Source organism: Marmota marmota, unplaced genomic scaffold, assembly GCF_001458135.2.
Source record: "Marmota marmota marmota unplaced genomic scaffold, marMar, whole genome shotgun sequence".
Classification (NCBI taxonomy): Eukaryota; Metazoa; Chordata; class Mammalia; order Rodentia; family Sciuridae; genus Marmota; species Marmota marmota.
In genome coordinates this window covers 19,885,078-19,905,192 of record NW_026000005.1, presented here as the reverse complement: position 1 = coordinate 19,905,192, position 20,115 = coordinate 19,885,078, and the positions used below count along the sequence as shown (strand labels likewise).

The following is a 20,115-nucleotide window of genomic DNA, read 5'->3' as shown; positions in this document are numbered from 1 at the left end:
CTTAAAGGCAAATGAGAATTGAGAAATTTTTATTTTAAAAAATTATTTAGAAAAAAAAAGAGAATACTACTATATATCCTACACATATTAAGCACATAGGCTTATGCCTTTATGAACAATTTTATGCCAATAATTCAATACTATAGATGAAAGAAATGGAAAAATTCTTTAAAAAATTTTAAAAGTCTGATAAGGTATAACTTTATCCTAATGGTTGGGTATTAGGTAGTGACTAGAAAAGAGCACAAGGGTGCGGTATCTAAAGTAATATTACTAATCTATTTCTTGGTCTGGTATGGGTCATACAATGCTATTCACTTGTGAAATTTGCCAAATTCTAATGTGTATTTATATTTTATTTCAAACAAAAATTCACTGAAAAAAACACAATGAAATTTGTATGTGTATATGAAACAATATATGTATAATAGTTAACATATTTTTGAAAAAGAACTAAAGCCCTACAAAATAATACATTTTGCCATTTTAAAACTACAGTAATTAAAATGTACTGGCATAAAGTGGTAATAACATACATAATAGACAAATCAATGGGATAAACTAGAATGAATATAAAAATTGAGACAGTATGAGTATTTTAAAACTATAATTACAACTAATGTTTCAATATATAAGTGCATTTATTTGTTTAAAAAGCATAAAACCTACAAATTACATAACAGAAAGAACATTTTTGGAAAGAAACAACAGGATTTCAGTCAATGCTATTAGTTCATTAAGTCATTTAACTTGTCTTGGTTTTGATGACTTTCTTTTAACTTGACAGGTTTGATTGAAATAAGATGCTTTCTATGACTTATAATAAAATTAAGGAATGAGAATTCTAGACAGGAGGAAAATAGAAAAGATGAAAATTAATTATAAAGCTTGGGGTAGTATGATAAACATAGAAACAGTTATCAGATTTCCCCAGCAAAAAAAAACAGAGGTCAAAAGAAAGAAAATAAACTAAAAGTAGGAGGATACTACAGATGAACTTAATTATTGACTTAAGGGTTAAGTTTCTTTGGAGTCCTGAAGATACTGCCTATACAAGAAGACACCACAAACCATTCTCATTCCCACATTAATAGGCAACTACAGATCGACAAAAAAAGACTGTACAATGAAAACACTGTGTTATATAAATCCTCTGTGCTCTGAACCAGTGAAATTCAAGCCCATGTAACCAAGAGTCCACCAGTGCCTCTTTCTATTATTTCAAAGTTTAAAACTGAATGCTTTGAGAATATCTAATTTCTTTTACTGGTAAAATGTTAAAAATAAATTTCATTATTTATTTTTAAATGCTTTTCTATATTTTAAGAAATAAAACCAAATAAAAACTATTCAAGGTCCAATCTGCCTTATCCTAATGTAGAAGTTTGCAAGTCACTATTTAGCCAAGTTTTGAAGCAATTACCTTGCAAATGGAAGACGCACGGACTTGCACTGTTTACTAATCCATTTCTTCTTGCTAGCTGGCAGTAGAAAAGAATTTTGATGGAACTATCAGAAAAAAGAAAACAGACAGAACAAAGAAAATTGAAAGTAAAGTTTCTAATCTCATTATGTTTGTCCTTAAAGTAGCAAACTATATAAGGACATGCATGACTAGTAAAAGGGCAATTTTTGCATTAGTCATCAATAGTTGACTGAAAATAATATGATAATAAGATTAAAACGGTTCATCCTTAATCATACCACCCAATAATTTTGTTAAGTAACCTTCCAAATATTTTTCTATGAAAGGAATAAATATTCGTACATATATAAGATTTTACACTTATATACATACATTCATGTTTACATATTATGTAATATATATATATATCATGTATATATCATCATATAATATAATGTATAATACATTGGACCTATCATATATATTTAAAATTCTAGTCTAGGTGATTTTAACCTTTTATATTTTTGAATAGCTAGACTTTCTGAATTTTCTGAAATAAACATGTGTATTAAATAATTTTAATAAGGACCATAAAATTAAGCAACATACAACCATGCTATGAGGCAGCTTTTACCAACAGGTATAATTAATAGAAGCTGCCTGAGGAGCCTAAACACTGGTCCCCACCTGGCAGTACGCAGTACCTCCTCCGAACCATCCACATGAAGTCAGAAGAGATTTGTTAAAACAGAAGACTTTGAGAAAATAATGAGTTTTATAACATAAGAAACCTAATATGTCTAAAATACAACAGAAAATCACTCATGTACCAAGATTCAGGAAAACCTAATTTTTTTTTTAAAGAGAGAGAGAGAGAGAGAATTTTTTAAATATTTATTTTTTAGTTTTTGGCGGACACAACATCTTTATTTTGTATGTGGTGCTGAGGATCGAACCGGGGCCGCACACATGCCAGGCAAGTGCGCTACCACTTGAGCCACATCCCCAGCCCTGGAAAACCTAAATTTACATAAGAAAAACACGAACTACAGACACCAACTCTGAGATAACAAATATTGGAATTATTTGACAAGAATTTCAAAGCAACCATCAAAAAATGCTTAAACAAAGAATTATTAGCTTGCTTAAAACAAGTGAAGAAAGAAACTCAGCAAAGAAACAGAAAGTATCAGCAAACCAAATTTGTACAAAACCAAGCAGAAACCTAGAATTGAAAAATAAAAAAAAACAAAATAAGACAAACTGAAATAAAAATCCAGACAGCTCAAAAGTAATAAAAGACAGAAGGGGAAAAAAATCAGAGAAAGTGAACACAGAACAATAAAAATCACCCAAAAAGAACAAGACAGAAAAGGGAATGAAAAAAAATTAACAGAGTCAAGGATTTGTAAGACTTTCACAAAAGACATAACCCTCACATTCTCAGAGTCCCAGGAGAGAAGAGAGAGGGCAGGGGTAGAAATATACCTGGAGAAGTAGTTCTGAAAATGAAAGACATCAACCTACAAATCTAAGACACTGAATGAACCCCCAAAAGGATAAACCCAAAGAAATTCATGCCCAAACACATCAAAGTCAGAATTCTCAAAACTAAAGACAATGAAAAAAATTCTGAAAGCAGTAAGAAAATGACACCTTACCTACAGAGTTAAAGAAACAAGCATTTCTAAATAAGTTAGAAAATTAACATAAAATAAACCACAGAAAAGCAGAAAAACTTATTAAAGAAAAAATGAAAACTAGTAGGCTTAAATCACCAAGATAGAACTCAAAATTAAATTTAAAGAATGATGCTTTAACAAAAGAAAAACTACAACTACCTAATATAGTGAAAAAATTACAGGTCAAATACACAGAAGTAGTCAACTGAGAAAATACAATAGACAAAATTTTTTAAAATGACATACTACTTTGGTCAACTCTATGCAAATCAGTTTAAAACACTGGATAAAACAGATAATTTTTCCAAGAAAGGTAATTAAATAAAACCGACCATAGAAGGAAGAAATTTTTCTAAGTAGATCAATATCTATAGTTGACAAAGAGATAATCACTCCTATTAAAAAGGTCCCAGGTCCAAATGGTTTCACAAAAAAGAATTTTACCAAACCTATAAAGAGAAATAATTCTAAAACTATATCACTTCTCCAGACAATAGGAAAAGAAAAACTTCTAAAAATCTTAGTATATATGACATTTTTATCAATGCCTAAAGCCTGTATGAAGAAAAAACTACAAAGAGATCTCACTTACTGGCAAAAATAACTCAGTAGCATGAGTTAAAAGAATAATAAATCATTTCTGAAGTTTATCCCAGAACTATGAGATTAGGAAAACTACTAAAATAAGTAATCAGTTGAAACCTAAGAAGAAACACCATATGGTAATCATGCTAAAAAGTTTTTTTTTTAACATTATTTAGCATTATTTTTATTAAAAATCTCAAAAACAGAGAGATTGCAAGATAATATGTACCTTGCTTTTTGGAATTAAAAAAAAAAAAAAAGGGAGCTGGGTACAGGGGCATACACCCCATAGTCCCAGTTCCTCAGAAGGCTGAGATAGGAGGATAACTGAAGCCCAGTTCAACAGAGCGAAGCCCTGGGCAACAAACTGAGACCGTCTCAAAATAAATCAAAACCCACGCAAAGCCTCATTCTCAATGAGAAAAAAAAAAAAAAAACACTAAGCAAATTAACTGCATTCTATTACGTTCTAGACATTGTTCCTGCATGCACACAAAAATCCTTGTAATCAAGTTACATTCTGGTGGGATGAATAAAACAAAATTAATGGGTAAAATTATATATTATATAGTATAAAAAGTGGTCAAGGAGACAAACTAAAGCAGGGAAGCAAGATATAAAATGAAGGGTGGGATGGGCAAGTGTTTAAATTTATACAGAGGAGCCAAGGAAAGCTTCACACGGGAGCTCACAAATATTGGAGCCAAGATGTGAAGGAAGAACAAGTATGGAGGTGCTCAAAGTGGCAGCTCATCTGTGCTCAAGGGAGTAGGCGGGGGTCTGCGGATTGAAGAAGTTAGAGTGAATGGAGGGAAGAGGAGTTTATGAGATGAGAGAAACGACAAGAGTTTCAGTTTTCAGATCAAACTGGGCAAGAGATAAGATGAAGTCACTGGAGGGTTTTAGGCAGAGACTACATTTTAACAGCATCACTGTGGCTTTTATTTTGTCTTGAGAAGAGTGCAGAGCTAAGAGAACAGAAGCAAGAAGCTCAAGTTGGGATGCCATTACAATACTCAGGTAAAAGATGGTGGTACCATGGCCATGGGTGGTGAAAGAAGGTTGTGAAAAAAGGTAGAATTCCAGACAGATCATAAGGACAAAGCTAAAAGGATTGACTAAAGGATCAGAGATTGGGCAAGAAAAAAGATAGGAAAATACTTCAGATAAAGACCTCAAAGAAACCAGTTTGGTAGCAAAAGTGAAATCTGAGATACCTTTCAATGGCCAAATAGGTGTCAAGCAGGTATCTGGATAAGTATCATGTGGAGTTCAGAGGAGACAGCCAGGCTGGAGCCACAAATTCAGGAGTTAACAGTACATGGTGGTAAATAAAACCATGAGATTGATGAACTAAGTCAGGAAAATAAAGAAGAACCAGCAAACAGGATGAAAAATAATAGCTAGAGAGTTAGGATAAGACATAGGTATGTGTGGTCTTCTAAAAGTCATAAAACGGTCAATATTAAGACCAAGGCTTATCTGTAGAGTTTTGCAACATTGACATTAATGGTGATTTTCAGAATAGCAGTATTAGTGGTGAAAACCTAACAGGGGTGGTACAGGAGAAACTGTAGACAGTATATACAAAACTTTGCTATATCCAGACATAGGATGCATCTGTAATCCTAGCTACTTGGAAGGCTGAGTGAAGCAGAAGGATCAAAAATTCCAGGCTATCCCTGGGCAAACTAGCAAGACCCTTTCCAAAAAAAAAAAAAAAAAGGCTGGGGATATAGTTCAATGGTATAGCACTTGCTTAGGTATAGAACAATTTCTTCCACCTAACTTGAATTCACTAGCATTTTCTTCACAATTTTAATGATTCCCTTGTTTACATTTAAATCCATCTAGAATTTATTTTGGAGAATGCTATAAAATAGAATCTGCCTCTTATTTCCACCCCATAAATAGTTTTTCCAATTGTTTCTATCTTTTATTTTAAAATAATATAAATTCTTCCTAATTTGAAATGCCTACCTTTCTATTAAGTTTTTATTTCTGAGTCTGTTTAGAGGCCATTGTATTTCAATGAGCTATGTAACCCTATTACTTTTAATAGATATCTAAATTTTATGTAATAATTTCTATAACCAATTACATGAAATAATGTGCTGTTAGCCAGTTAAAAATGGATATTATCACTTCTTTGCACAAGGTTTAAAATATGAATCTCTAACCTTGATGGTATTTAGCTATTCTCAATTATCTTCAATAATGCTAAAAAATATTATCCTCACACAAATTCACTTACCTCAGAAAGACTGCTCATTTCAATTGCAGTTATTAAGTTATTGTTCATGAGTGATTCTATTTCAATAAGCTTCTTATTCTGTATATGTAAAATAAAGAGAGACCTCTTTTAATCAGTTAAGATTTGGAGTTTATTATAATACAATACATTTGTGAACACTGTCAATGTGAGAAGATTCAATTGTTTTCTATGGAGATTACATTGAGATAAAAAGGCATTACATTGAATAGTCCAAATAGTCATATACACAGACATTTTGAATGCTTTTGAAATATCAACTATAAATTTTCCTATAAACATTTTTCTATCTTCTTATAATAATATATCACCTAGCAAGTAAACATAATTGGTCAGAGATATTTAATCTTTGAGTATTACAGGTCACTTCTCCATTTTAAATTAATTTCTACTCATTTTAGATTTAGATCTATAGTTGCAGCCTAGCTGATCACTGGCTCTCACTGCCCAGCCTATGGACAGAGAGTTGAAAGTTCAAAGAAAAAGTAACAATTACAACCTTCATTATATTTGGTTTGTAGCCAGGGAAATGCTACCATTAAAGGAGAATACAAACACCAACACCCTGGGAGGGTCCTCATTTCATTTCCCAGGAAATATTTAGCTCATCCTTCTATAATGTACTAAAGCACCAAGCTTTGCTTATGATAAGCAATCAAATGTGCATCACAAAATTATACTGGTTTGCAGAGCACACAGCACACATTTAGAATTAGACTGAAGTTAACTATTTTATTACCCATTAGATGTTGGTCCTTTAACACAAATTTACATAGCATATTGATTATCAATGCTTCTTTACAAAATCAAAGACCTAAAAAACATTTTTAATTTCTATAATAATGCAATTAAAAGATTCTAATTACACGTTAGAATTCAAAAACAATATAGTTTCCATACCAAGTTATTTAGTTTTAGACGGAGAAATGCATTCTCAAAATTCAGTTTCTCCACTTCTTTTTGCAACACTGTCTTTTCAGTTGTAATTCTTCTAGAATTCTCTTTTTCTCTACTAAGAGCTTGAGCTAATGCTCTATTGTTGTGCTTTAGAGAAATCTTAAAAATACTAGAATTGTCTGTAAAAAAAATGAGTTAATATTAAATTTATGCTTTAAGAAATTTTTATATTCCTTAGTAAAACTATTTTTAAAAAATGTATTTCAGTTTATAAGTTTGAACTAAATGCTAGAAAAAAATAACAATACAGATGTCATTTTGAAAAAAACTGTACCCAGAGTTTAAGATGAAGAAATAAAAGCTACACAGAAGATGAAGAAAAGAGTTGCAAAGAGAGCAAAATGTATATAAATGAAGTTGAGAATAAGAGAAGCACAGTAATACAGACCCAGTGTCCTAGACAGTTAGATCAACCATGAAAATGAACTCTAGATACTTATTGCCCTACCTTCTTTCCTACTTTTAAATAGAAGGTAAAACAGAAAAGCTGATCCTACAGCTCTAACTGGCAATGTCTCATAGGAATTGAGATAGTCAATCTGTGAAACATTGAAAGCCAGTTTCTATAGTTCCAGAACTGGATAAATAATTTTATGTTCCCAAAGTCCATTTTTTAAACCTCAAGTGGAAGCCGGGCAAGGTAATGAATGCCTGTAATCCCAGCAACTAGGAAAGTGAGGCAGGAGAATCACAAGTTTGAGGCCAGCCTCAGCAATTTAGCAAGGCCCTAAGCAACCTAGCAAGACCCTGTCTCAATCCGTGGTACCAAAATAAAAGGGGGAAGAGGGATGATGGAGATGTGGCTCAGTGGTTAAGCACCTGTGGGTTCAATCCCTGGTACCAAAAGAACATCAAGTGGAAGGGGGCATCCTTACTGTAATTTTGGACAATAGTCAAAACTATGGGATCTCCTACTTACATCCAAAAGAGCCTATCTCTTATTTGTAGGCAGGGACTGCAATCTAAACCTGACCTGTATGCTTTAAATGTTCTATGCAAATATGATTCAAATCACTACTGAAATGCTATTCTGTTGGTAGCAAAGAAATTTCAGTGTGCATTCTTTGGTTTAACTCATCTTGAATGTAATATGTTCCCTTTGTACACTTAAAGCATAATTATATTTTTATAATTTGGATTTATATCTTACCATGTGCCAATAACATATTCCACTGGATAAAAGTATAGTTTATGTAAAATATGTTTTATAAAATGTAATAATATTTTTAGATATTCAGAGAAAATTTGGGCAACTAAAAATCAGGGTCCAAAAAGTAGCTTTATCTTTGGCATTGAGAGAGTAGTTTCAGATAGCACTCCTTGGTATAGCTGGTGGAAAAAGACTAGAACCAGTTCAAAATTTCCAGAAGCTAAAGATAATAACAATTTTCCTGTTGTATTCCTCAAGCACAACATATCCCTTATAATAGGGGGTGCACAATGGGTCCTGCCAAAGAGAGAAGGACTCAGCCACTATAGGAGATGGGCTAACATACAAGATGGCCCTAGAGACCTAGACAGGAGCAACATCATGATTTAAAGATGCTCAAGGCTTATTTATTTCATCACACATACACAACTATCCTTCAGAGGAGATATAGCAGCAGGAAATGTAACTACAAAGGACACTTCCTCCATTCCAACTAAAATGGATATAAACCAATTCAAATAATTTATAGAATTAGTGAGAATTTATTCTGGGGAGTTTCCCCTGTATCCCCTCCTCCTGCCCCTTCATGAATTCATGAAATCCCATTCCCAAGGCATTTAGTATCTTCATAGTGAGCTTTGGCTATATAAAATAACCTACTACAGCACCCCACTCTATGCCAACACCACTCTAGGTTACCATCCAATTGCCACAGCATGCCAGAACAATCTATTACTCTTTTTAGCTCTTTTCCAGAGAAGTCACTTTGGTATTTTCTTTGCAGCATAAGAGGTAGCTGCCTTGGGTCACCCAAACCTCACTGTTGAAAATTCAGCTGTCACCACTAAGAAAAAAATCAACAAAACTACTCAATTAACAGGAGCTAAAGGACAGAGGAAGGATCAAATGGGGGAAAAAACTACAACTAACAAAACAGTAGGTTTAGCAATTTTCTATTCTTTCAGACAGGATCTCACTAAGTTGCTAAGGCTGGCCTCAAACTTGTGATCCTCCTGCCTCAGCCTCCTGAGTAGCTAGGATTACAAGTGTGTGCCACCATGCCTAGCATAGTTTTCTATTCTTGATGAAATAAGATAGCAAATATATCAATTCTCCAAGAAAAGTAAAAGTGTGAGTATACTTTAAAACTTATGGTACTTACTGATTATTTTTGTTTTGATTTTTGAAGCAAGAGAAACATTCAACTTAGTCTTTGAAATTCTTCTGTCTTTCACATTTCTCTTAATTCCTGAGGTAATTGAGTTAGCTTCCATCATTGGGTACTCCATCACTGAAATGAAAGAAAAAAAAAAAGGGCAAAGGATGGGAGGTAGGAGTTATTAATAATAGTATTAATACAAGTAAAAGGAACAGATCACCCCAAACCAAGATACTTCAATAACAGAATCCACCAACACCACAGGAAAGGGTAATATAATCATATTCTAAAATTTATGCCCTTCAGAGATAAGTATCTGCAAAATTCTTCACATAACATCTGAATGTATGGAAGCAATAAAAAGTAATTTAAAGTAGAATCCAAAAAGGTAAATGACTATTTTTTTTTCATTCAAACCTATATGCCAGGCACTAGACTAAGTACTGAGAACAGAGGAAAGGTTATGATCTCTGCTCTCAAAAAATAAATAATCCAGTGTGGGTACAGACTGTTTTAATACAATGTAGGAAGTTTAATGGAAGCACAGAAGACATATGCCTAATTTGAGAAAAGGGAGAGGGATTAGAGAAATAGGAAGGAAACTTTAAACTTGACTATTTGTCTATTAGATTTATGGCCTATTAGACCTTAAAGTCTAATTAAAAACTGAAAGATAAAGAAATAATTCAATTATAGTATGAAAAGAACTGTGGTTCTAATGCACAATACACAGAAGTGATTAACTCTACCTGGGCAGAGGAAAAGGATCAGAAAAAGTTTCAATGAGAAAGTGCAGTTGATGTGGAGCCAAGTGCTTGGAAAAGACCAACCTCCCAAGCCTATATTCCTTTCCCAAGTCTCTCAAACTTCACCCTCAGATTTTTAGAAAAACCCCTGTCATCTATTGGAGGTAGGCACCTGAAAGTACTCAGTCCCTCCACTACTACTTACTCTGAGCCCAAAGGACTATCTCTCACTGTGCTCCTTATGTTGATTACAAGAATCCCTAAACTCCCATGTCACCCTATCTCTCTCCTTCTAATCCCTCTCCAGCTCTCTACAACCCTCATTTAATCTTACGTAGGCTGAAAAACGCACCCCAGCAAAGATATGTGGTTCTAAACTTGATGTGGAAAAAGACTCTTTGCAGATTTGAGTAAATTGAGGATCCTATGTAAAGGAGAGATTCTCCAGGTAGGACTTAAATACTGTTCTCAGAGGGGAGAGCAAAGATTGAAGCAATGCTGCCACAAGCCACAGATGGCCAAAGCTGAAAGAGGCAAGGAATGGATTCTTTCCTAGAATCTCTAGGAGAGCAGCTCTGCAGACATTCTGATTTCAGCTCAGTAAATAGTAGAGTTTGGACTTAGCCTCCAGAACTCTAAAAAAATAAATTTCTGTTGTTTTAAGCTACCTTGTTTGTAGTAATTTGCCACAGTAGCCACAGAAAATGATTGTGGTCTCCATTTCTCCCTATGCCCAACTCCTTAAGTCCTCTGAAACTCACAATCCATTGTTAGCAAAACCTCTCTAGCCTCAATATTTTTTCTAAATGTTCACTCCATCCTCTTGAACCAGCCTCTCTCCCGAGGATGCAGACTTTCCAGCAGCCCTGGAGAATAGGCAAGGGCTACTTTTTGTCCCATCTCCCTTCTAGAGGCCACATCATATTCATATTTGCAGACCATTCAAACTCCTTTCTCCCTAAAAATTCCCAGTCTTGAATAGACTATCACTAGATTCCATTACTCTGTACCCCTCATTGCTATTGTCCCCTACCATCCTCTGGGTCACTTCTTTTTCTTAGCTGATAATTTCAAATCCTGGCTCACTTTTATTTTCTCTGAGAACATTGAAGTAAAGTGGAAAACTTTCTCAAAATTCCCATTACAGTGACCTACCCCTGTCATCCCATCTGTGTCTTCTCTCCTGTAGCTATAAATGAACTGTCTGTGTTCCTATCTAGAGCCAAGCTTGCCTTACTTAGATATAAATATATGCACTGGATCCCATGCCTTTCCACCTTCTCAAAAACACAACTCCAACAATTCTCTCCTCTAAATCCATCTCCGCTGGATCATTCTCATCAACATGTAAGTGTACTGCTATTTCCCTCATCTTAAAGAACCCTCTCATTCCCACTTCCTCAGAATACTACTCCAATTGTCTTCAGATCTTTACAGCAAAAATCTTTGAAAGAATTATCTATGCGAGTTTGCAATTCTCTCAAAAACCTATTTCAACCATGCATTCACTCTATTACACCTAAACTGTTTTTGCCAAGATCTCTAATGACCTCTGCACTGCTAAATCTCATGGTCAATTCTCAGTCCACATCTAACTGATTTATCAGGATCTATATGAATTTGATATGGTTAATTCCATCTTACTCAAAAACACTTTTTCCTTGACTTCTAGATACCATACTCCTGATCCTAAGCCCCACCCCACCCCCCAGCCATACATGCATACCTAACTAGCTTCTCCCTCACAGTCACTTTTATAGGTCATATAATAGGTTCTCTGCTGGACTTTATATGTACTATTTCATAGTTTCATAGTCCTCATGGCTTAAAATACCATTTGGATAATAAAACTCTCAGAATTTATGTCTCTAATTTGGATCTCTTTCCTGAACTTCCCTGGATTCAAATAGCCAACTGACTATACCACAATTCAACTGAACAACCAAAACAAGTTATCCAATATAGGTGTATCAAATTTAACCTAGCCAAAAGTGCTCTCCTAAGAGCCTTCCCCATTTCAGTTAATGGCAACTCCATTCTTCCTGTTGCTCATGCCAAAACTTTCCCTCACATCCCAATTTACCTTCACAATATATTTAAACTCTGACCTCTTTGGTATGTCCACTGTTACTATCCTACTCCAAGGCACTACCTTGTCTCACCTGAATTTTTGCAATAGGCTCTTGGCTCCCTACTTCTACTACTGCCCTCCCTACAGCAGATAAGTTTATATATTTTGAAACTTTCAAATCGTTCTTATTATTCTCTAAAGTCTTTACAAGTCGAGAAGTCTCTCTGCCATCTCCCCTTCTTCCAATCACTATATCTCAACTCTTGTTTCTCTCCCTATAGCTCATTCCTGTCAGGTCACATTGGTCAGCAAGATCCAAATATTTCTGACATCTCCTAGGCACTCTTCAGTCTCAGGTCCTTTGTATTGTTTATTTTTTATTTAGAATAAATATCCTCTATTTAAAAAGTTCTTCTTCCAGATATGCACTGTTTCTGCAAGTCTTCGTTTAAATGTCACCTTCTTAGTGAGGCCGTTTAAAACTAGCTCCTTCCCCTAGCATGACTGACTGATCACTCTTACACTGTCTATTTTTTCATAGCATTTAAATAACTATTTAACATACTATAGAATGTATTGTCTGTCTTCCCCAAGTAGAATCTAAGTTCCATGAGATTATGCATTTTTGTATATTTTATTCAGATTTGGTTTCCAGCTGAAAGAGAACAGTGCCTAGTGAATGCTATGAACACAATAAATATTTGTTGAATGAACAAAACTTTAAAAACTTGTCAGGCATCCAGATTAGGACAGGAATTGCAGGGAGAAGGAAAGGTATGTGCAAATGCATGGAAATGAAACATTTTAAAAAATACAAGTGGTCCCTTATACTACTCTATACCTGCTATCTCTAATTCTTCCTCTCCCAGTCTTATATGATGCTGCTACAATGATTTTTCTCCATTACTTTATAGAAACTCTTCATTAAGGTCACTAAATTACCATGTTGTTAAATCAAATAACAGTGTTCAAAAGTCCAATTCTCATTTAAATCAGATCATTCCCTTCTTTTGACACAGTTTCTTTCACTTAGCTTCTAAAACAGCACATTCTTCTGAGTTTTCTCCTGTCTTAGTCTTTTCTATTGGTTATTCTTTATATCTTTAATAACATTGGAGTTACCCAGATCTCAACTCTTGGATCTCATCTCTTCTCTATTTACATATTCACCCTGGGGCTATCATTCAGTGTCCTGACTTTTAAATCTTTTTTTTTTTTGTATATATTTTTTTAGTTGTAGATGGACACAATCTTTATTTATTTTATGTGGTGCTGAGGATCAAACCCAGTAACTCACATGTGCTAAGCAAGTGCTCTACCATTGAGTCATAACCCAGCCCCTGACTTTTAAATCTTAATGCTGATGATTCTCACATTTATATTCTCAATCTACATTCTTCCCTGAACTTGATTAATTCATCTGCTCACTCCTCATCTCCTATTTAAATGTTTATTATTATTTCAAATTTAACATGTCCTAAATTCCCCCTACCCCGAACCTGTTCCACCATGTTCTCTTCATCTCATTTAATGGTAACTCCATCCTTCCAGTTGCTCAAGACAGAAACTTCTCTTTCTTTCATATCCACATCCACTCTTATCAACAATCATGCTTTCAAAATATATCTCCATGGGTCACTTACCACTATATGTACTGCTACCACTCTGATCCAAGATGACATTCTCTTTCATATACATTACTGCTACAATTTCCTAAATGGTGTCATTACTACTATCTTCTCCCTCACTGTCTATTCTCAAAGCAGCAACCAGAAACATCCTACTAAATTTAATAAATTCATATAATAACTCCTACATTATAAAAACCTCCAGTGGCCTTCCATGTCACTCAATCTTTGTGATAGCCTACAGAGTACTATACAATTTGTTACTTCTTCCCTTTCTCAACTCCCCTATCTACATACCTTTTTTACCTTTTCACTAAGTTCCTGCCACTTGGGCCACTTTGACACGCTTCCAGTGCTGAGCCAATGCATTCCTTTTTTTCCTTCCTATCAACTCTTCCTTCAAAAACTATAGGGGTTGCTCACTTCCTTCAAGTCTCTGCTCAAATATCCCTTTCTTAATAAGGCTTCCCATTCAAACTATTTACAATTGCACATCTGTCACCATTTCCCTTTCCTGGTTTATTTTTCTCCATTGATTTATCAGTCTAACAAAAACCTAAGTAATTTTCTTATTTAATGTGTTATGTTTTCTCTTACTGAAATGTAAGCATAGTGGGGTCATGAATTTTTTTTATCAAGTTTGTTTGTTGCTCTATTCTCAGAGCCTAGAACAGTTCCTTGCATATAGCAGCTACTAGATAAACATTTGTAGAAAAAAAATGAGTAGGGATGAATGAAAGAACTTTCCAATAGTAAAATCTGCCCAATATTGGAATGGGTCTATTGAAAGCATTGAGCAGATGTCAAGAAAATAATGGGCAAATAATTTTAGAAGGAATTTCTAGAAGAGAGAAGAAGTTAAACGAAGAACGCTTTCAATATTAGGGCTTGGGACTGGGGTTGTGGCTCAGTGGTAGAGCACTTGCCTGGCATGTATAAGGTACTGGGTTCGATTTTCAGCACCACATATAATAAATAAGTGAATAAAATAAAGGTCCATCAACAACTAAAGACATTAAAAAAATTAAGGCTCAATGCAGCTTCCAAAAATTTCATCAAAAATAAACTTTAAAATCAAAGATCATGGAACTGGGGTTGTAGCTAAGTGGTAGAGTGCTTGCCTGGCATGGGTAAGGCACTGGGTTTGATTCTCAGCACCACATATAAATAAAATATAATAAAGGTCTATCAACAACTAAAAAAAAATAAAAATCAAAGATCACTCTCTATTCCATTGGCAGTAAAACACAAGAACACAGAACCTCCATACAAACTACTGCATCTCACATATCTGAAAGATAACCTAACATAAAAACCAAGTCCATTACTAAAAAAAAACAAAAAACAAAAAACAAAAAACTCCAGTCAGGAAAATCAAATTTCATTTTACTAATTAGGAAACCACAGCTGAACTGCCCTCCCCAATAAGCTGATTCTTACACAAGTCCTAAATTAATAAACAGAGCTATCACCCATACAAATGCTCGTGCTAGAAATCAGGGACTCTTCCTTAATGTCTTCCTTAACACTGTTAAGGAAGTCCGTCCTCTGCCCTTCCCGACTGTCACATCCCATATCAATGACCTCACCAAAGAGCACCACAGAAGTCAGAACCACACCACTGGAATATCCTTCCAGGGTGAGTTACCATCTAAACAGACATTAGAGACAGTGGTTAGAACTCAGTGGAGCCCCAGTTTCAACATTTCACAGCTAAGTAATTTCAACATCTCTTAAGTCTCAATTTCCAGATTAAAATAATTTTATACTATATAAAATTATAGTATATAAGGCACTGAGCCCACGTATGTACAGTGCCTTGTATGCGACCTGCTACATAGACAGCACTCATTATCTGTAGCTCCTAGCCAGCCCGCATCTCGGCTCTCTCTAAATACAAAATATTCTGGTCCACATCCAATTCTCCTGAATAAGATCCTTCATCTAGAAACAGCATCACTCCTATTTTACTTAAATCCTACCTGACCTCAAGGAGACCCAGTTCAAGTTCAAGTTCTCCCCAGTCTTCCATCACTCTTCGCCTCAGGCCAGCTTCTCTTCTAAAGGAGCGCTCCAAAGGAGTGAGCTCCCTCCCTCGAACCTTTACAGCCAGCATCCCTAACAATCATTCCGTAGTTTGTATCCAGCACTGGAAATCTTTATAGAAGCAGGGAATCGAGCAGTCACAAAGACAGAAACCCTTTCCCTCGAGGAGCTGGTGGCTCGACGGCCCCCGCCCTACCCCGGCCCAGCAGGTCGTTTAAACCCAGCAGAGCCTAAGAAAAGAACCAGCCCCCCATAACCGGGCAGCGGCAGCAGTCGGGATCCGGAAGCGCAGAGGACGGGCCAGAGGCCAGGCTGACAGACCCAGGAGGCGCAGCTCGAGAAAGGCACAGACTCTGCCATTCTGGGGACGGCCACACCAGAGTCACAGGTCACTGACTTACCGCTCATTTGGCGTGGGGAACGGCCACCCAGGTCCGGGAGCTCGGCGCGCAGCCGCAACCAGAGCTCAGGTTTAAATTACACAGCCGTTAGCGGTTGCCGCAGCAGCCAATCACGTTCCGAGAAGGATGTGAAAAGACGCTCGATTTCCAGGAAGTGGGCGGTGGAAGGGGCGGGGCCCCGCTGAAAGCGCTGAGGGGGCGTGGCTAGGGGAATTGGACTACTGGCGTGACAGGGATGCCCTTGGATTTTGAGCAGGTGACGTGCCTTTGTTTTGAAGTGTGGTTGAAAAAAGGAAACACGCCTCTGACAAAATACCTTTATTAATCAGACTTCGGAAAGACTTGACAGCCGCCTCAAGTCTGCTGAAAGGTTTATATTGTTTACATAACTGGGAGACTACCTGCCTACATCTCACCATTTTTTTCTGCATATTTTCATTCCCAATTGTGATGCCAGACTCTTTAGCGTTCACTTAAAGGCATTCCTCACTCGACTTTTTGGGGGAATGGGGGTGGGAGAGTACTGGGGATTGAACTCAGGGGCACTCAACCACTGAGCCACATCCCCAGCCCTATTTTGTATTTAATTTAGAGACAGGGTGTCACTGGGTTGCTTAGCGCCTTCCTTTTGCTGAGGCTGGCTTTGAACCTGTAGTCCTCATGCCTCAGCCTCCCAAGCCACTGGGATTACAGGCGTGCCCCACCGCGCACGTCTATCATCAGTTTTTGGTTTATTTGGGAATATTTGAGAATCACAACTTTCCATCTTTGAAGAATCTATATAGTCAAGTGATGCAAGAAGTGCTTTTGAGTTAAGATATTTTGTCTATTTATAGATTTAGAGGTCAGTCTTCCTACAGATCTGAATCCTACTTACATGAATCTTCTATAAGTAGAAAAGTATTTAATGGTTGACCAGTTGAAAAAAAAATACAATAAAAACTTCAGTAATAACAGTTTCAAATGTAATATGTTGAATATGGAAATTTCTGGTTACCTAGGAGTTAACTAGCACTATATTTTGTTTAATTAATCTAGAACATTAAATTGCTCAATGCATATTTTGTTTCTTTAAATGAACCTTGTCATGGCTCTGCCATTTAATGGTTATTTAATTTTGACCAAGTTATTTAATCTTTCTAGGCTTCTGTTTCCTCGTTGGCAAAATGGAGATTGATAACAACATCCAATATATTTTTATGATGGTTTCTTTTGTTCAGAGACATTATAAAAACGCTTTCCTCCTAACACACTAATTTTGTAGCTACAACTTCAAAACTAAAATAAATAGAAAAAGGAGACAGGGAATTCAGAGGAAGAAAAGATGTTTTAAAGATAATAGGACAAGCTGGGGTGGGGGGCGTGGTGGCTCATGCCTGTACTTCCATAAACTTGGGAGGCTGAGGTGACTTGGGAGGCTGAGGTAGGAAGATCTGGAGTTCAAAGCCAGCCTCAGCAACTTAGTGAGGCACTACAACTCAGTGAGACCCTGTCTCTAAACAAAAATTTAAAAAGGACTGGGGATGTGGGTTAGTGGTTAAGCACCCCTGAGTTTAATTCCCAGTAAATAATAATAATAATAATAATAATAATAATAATAGGACAAGAATTCCAACACATTTTTAGAAAAATACTATCTTATTTTTAGCAGTTAAGATGCAAGTGCTTTGTAATTATAAAATGCTTTTCAAAATGTAAATTCTTATCACACACAAATATAATTAACTGGGCTGAATTTAACCTGATCTTAGCTTGCTTTCCAGTCATTTTTGCTTTTTGATATAATAGACAAAGGCAGTAGCCCTGGATTAAGAGTCAAGAGATAACAGTTGTAGTTCAGCCTTTAGTTCTATGTTCCTAATTACAAATTTCTTATCTATAAAATAAACCAATTAAGTAAGGTCACAGTTTTATTGTGATACTTTCCTGCACTGGACACTGATTTTGTTCCTTTCCCTGTTTTCCTTTAAATTCTTTACCTGATTTTTTTCCTACCTAAGGCTGAATTCCAGGCAATTAAAATTTGGTTGTCCTGAGCCACACAGCTCACATTTCAAAAAAAAGCAAAGAAAAAGGAGAACAAAAAAAGCTATTGCTAAAATCTTTTCTAAAATCCTCTTTAACAGATCAGCATTACTGAAACAAAAATCATCCAAGAAAAATGATCCCTGAGAAGGAGCCAAGCAAAAGTCACTGCAAATCAATAAACTAATAAAACAAAGTAGAAATAGTGTACCTTCATTTTATTAAACCACCTGATCTGATCATGTGTGCCATTCTAACTGGATGAATTGCATCAAGAAAAACTAACCAAGGCTGACAGAAGCAGAAAAAGTTATTGGGTGGAGAGAATAGAGATACAGCATTTGCAGCACCTGTTCCAGACCTCTGGAGTGGCATAGCACCCTAGAAGTCTATAGTCATTGCCCTACACCTTCCAGGAACAGCAGAGCCTTGAAGACAGATCACCCTATATGAGACTGCTCCCCCAAGCAGAAGCAATCATCTCAGGGGAATTGAATTGAGCCCTTCCAGGATCATAATTCTGATAGATATTTGAGCAGCAAATAAAAATTCCTTCCTCTGATGATAAAGATTCTCTGGGGCCATCTCAAAGAACCAGAGCTGAGATACTACTCAAACAGACCACAGTTTGACCAGACCGTTTAATTATGCATAGTCTTTCCTCCTGCTCCAATTCTTCCTCCAGTTAAACCTAAAGCTCATAGCACCCAGAGGTAAGGCTGAGGTGCTTTATCTCACTTTACCTTTCCAATGAGGTCATATTGTTTGAACTTTATTTTTTCTGTTTTTCATCATTACAGAGTCTATTTGTTTTGAGGGAGAATGATTGGATCTAATTTGTTGGAAACCCTCCCTCATCAAAGTCAGGCATCTGGCCTGAGATTCCAGTAAAAATCTTAACTCCCCTACATTCTTCCATTTTTTTTGCTGCCAATGCAAAGGAACAGCAGTTGTAGAAAACAATGAATTCTGCTATTTGAGGTCTTTTTAGAATATATAGATGGAAATCCCCAGTAGATACACAGATAAATATGGAGTTGAAAAGAGATGGCTAGATTTGAGAGTCATCATGTAACAGTGGTCCCTTCACCTTCTGAATATAGCCCCCATTGCTCTAAGGGTTTTTTTCCCCCACCTGCTCTTCTCCCATTTTCCCCCTCCCTGACTAACAAGATTAGAAAGACAGTGTTATCTTTTCTTCCCCTAGTTAATTGCCCTTGAACACATCCAACACAGGCAGGAGATGCCTGCAGAGAATCTGGGAAACGAATATCTCCCAAATTAACCTGTGAATCCTAACATGCCCTTGGTACACCCTGGGACTCCCTACCAGAGCACACCTTGAAGAGGGTTATATTAAAAGCCCCCTGTCCCTCCTGAAAAAGAGTCACAGCCTTTGGAACAGGAGTCGCCATGTTTCTCTTTTGCTAGCAAAACAATAAACCTTCTTTTTCCTTTTCCTTTTTTTTTTTTTTTAATTTTTTTATTGTTGGTTGTTCAAAACATTACATAGTTCTTGATATATCATATTTCACACTTTGATTCAAGTGGGTTATGAACTCCCATTTTTACCCCGTATACAAATTGCAGAATCACATCAGTTACACATCCATTGATTTACATATTGCCATACTAGTGTCTGTTGTATTCTGCTACCTTTCCTATCCTCTACTATCCCCCATCCCCTCCCCTCCACTCCCCTCTTCTTTCTCGACCCCCTCTACTGTCATTCATTTCTCCCCCTTGTATTATTTTCCCCTTTCCCCTCACTTCCTCTTGTATGAAATTTTGTATAACCCTGAGGGTCTCCTTCCATTTCCATACAATTTCCCTTCTCTCTCCCTTTCCCTCCCACCTCTCATCCCAGTTTAATGTTAATCTTCTTCTCATGCTCTTCATCCCTCTGTTCTTAGTTACTCTTCTTATATCAAAGAAGACATTTGGCATTTGTTTTTTAGGGATTGGCTAGCTTCACTTAGCATAATCTG

General features: G+C 36.1%; 1 protein-coding gene across 4 annotated transcripts in view; it reads right to left on the bottom strand.

Annotated features, from left to right (window-relative positions):
* Positions 1-16,236, bottom strand: part of Sgo2 (shugoshin 2) — a 31,654-nt gene extending 15,418 nt beyond the window's left edge. For 3 of the 4 annotated variants that reach the window (XM_015481207.2, XM_048808261.1, XM_048808263.1), the window contains exons 1-5: positions 16,103-16,236; positions 9,214-9,342; positions 6,845-7,020; positions 5,927-6,004; positions 1,424-1,509 (exon numbers count right to left, since the gene is read on the bottom strand). In XM_015481207.2, coding sequence (XP_015336693.1) covers positions 1,424-1,509; positions 5,927-6,004; positions 6,845-7,020; positions 9,214-9,342; positions 16,103-16,109 — 476 coding nt within the window. In that variant the 5' untranslated portion in view covers positions 16,110-16,236. Of the gene's footprint in view, positions 1-1,423; positions 1,510-5,926; positions 6,005-6,844; positions 7,021-9,213; positions 9,343-15,637; positions 16,072-16,102 lie in introns of those variants that run through there. The other variant, XM_048808262.1, reaches the window with a different exon arrangement.
* Positions 16,237-20,115: the final 3,879 nt, after the last annotated feature.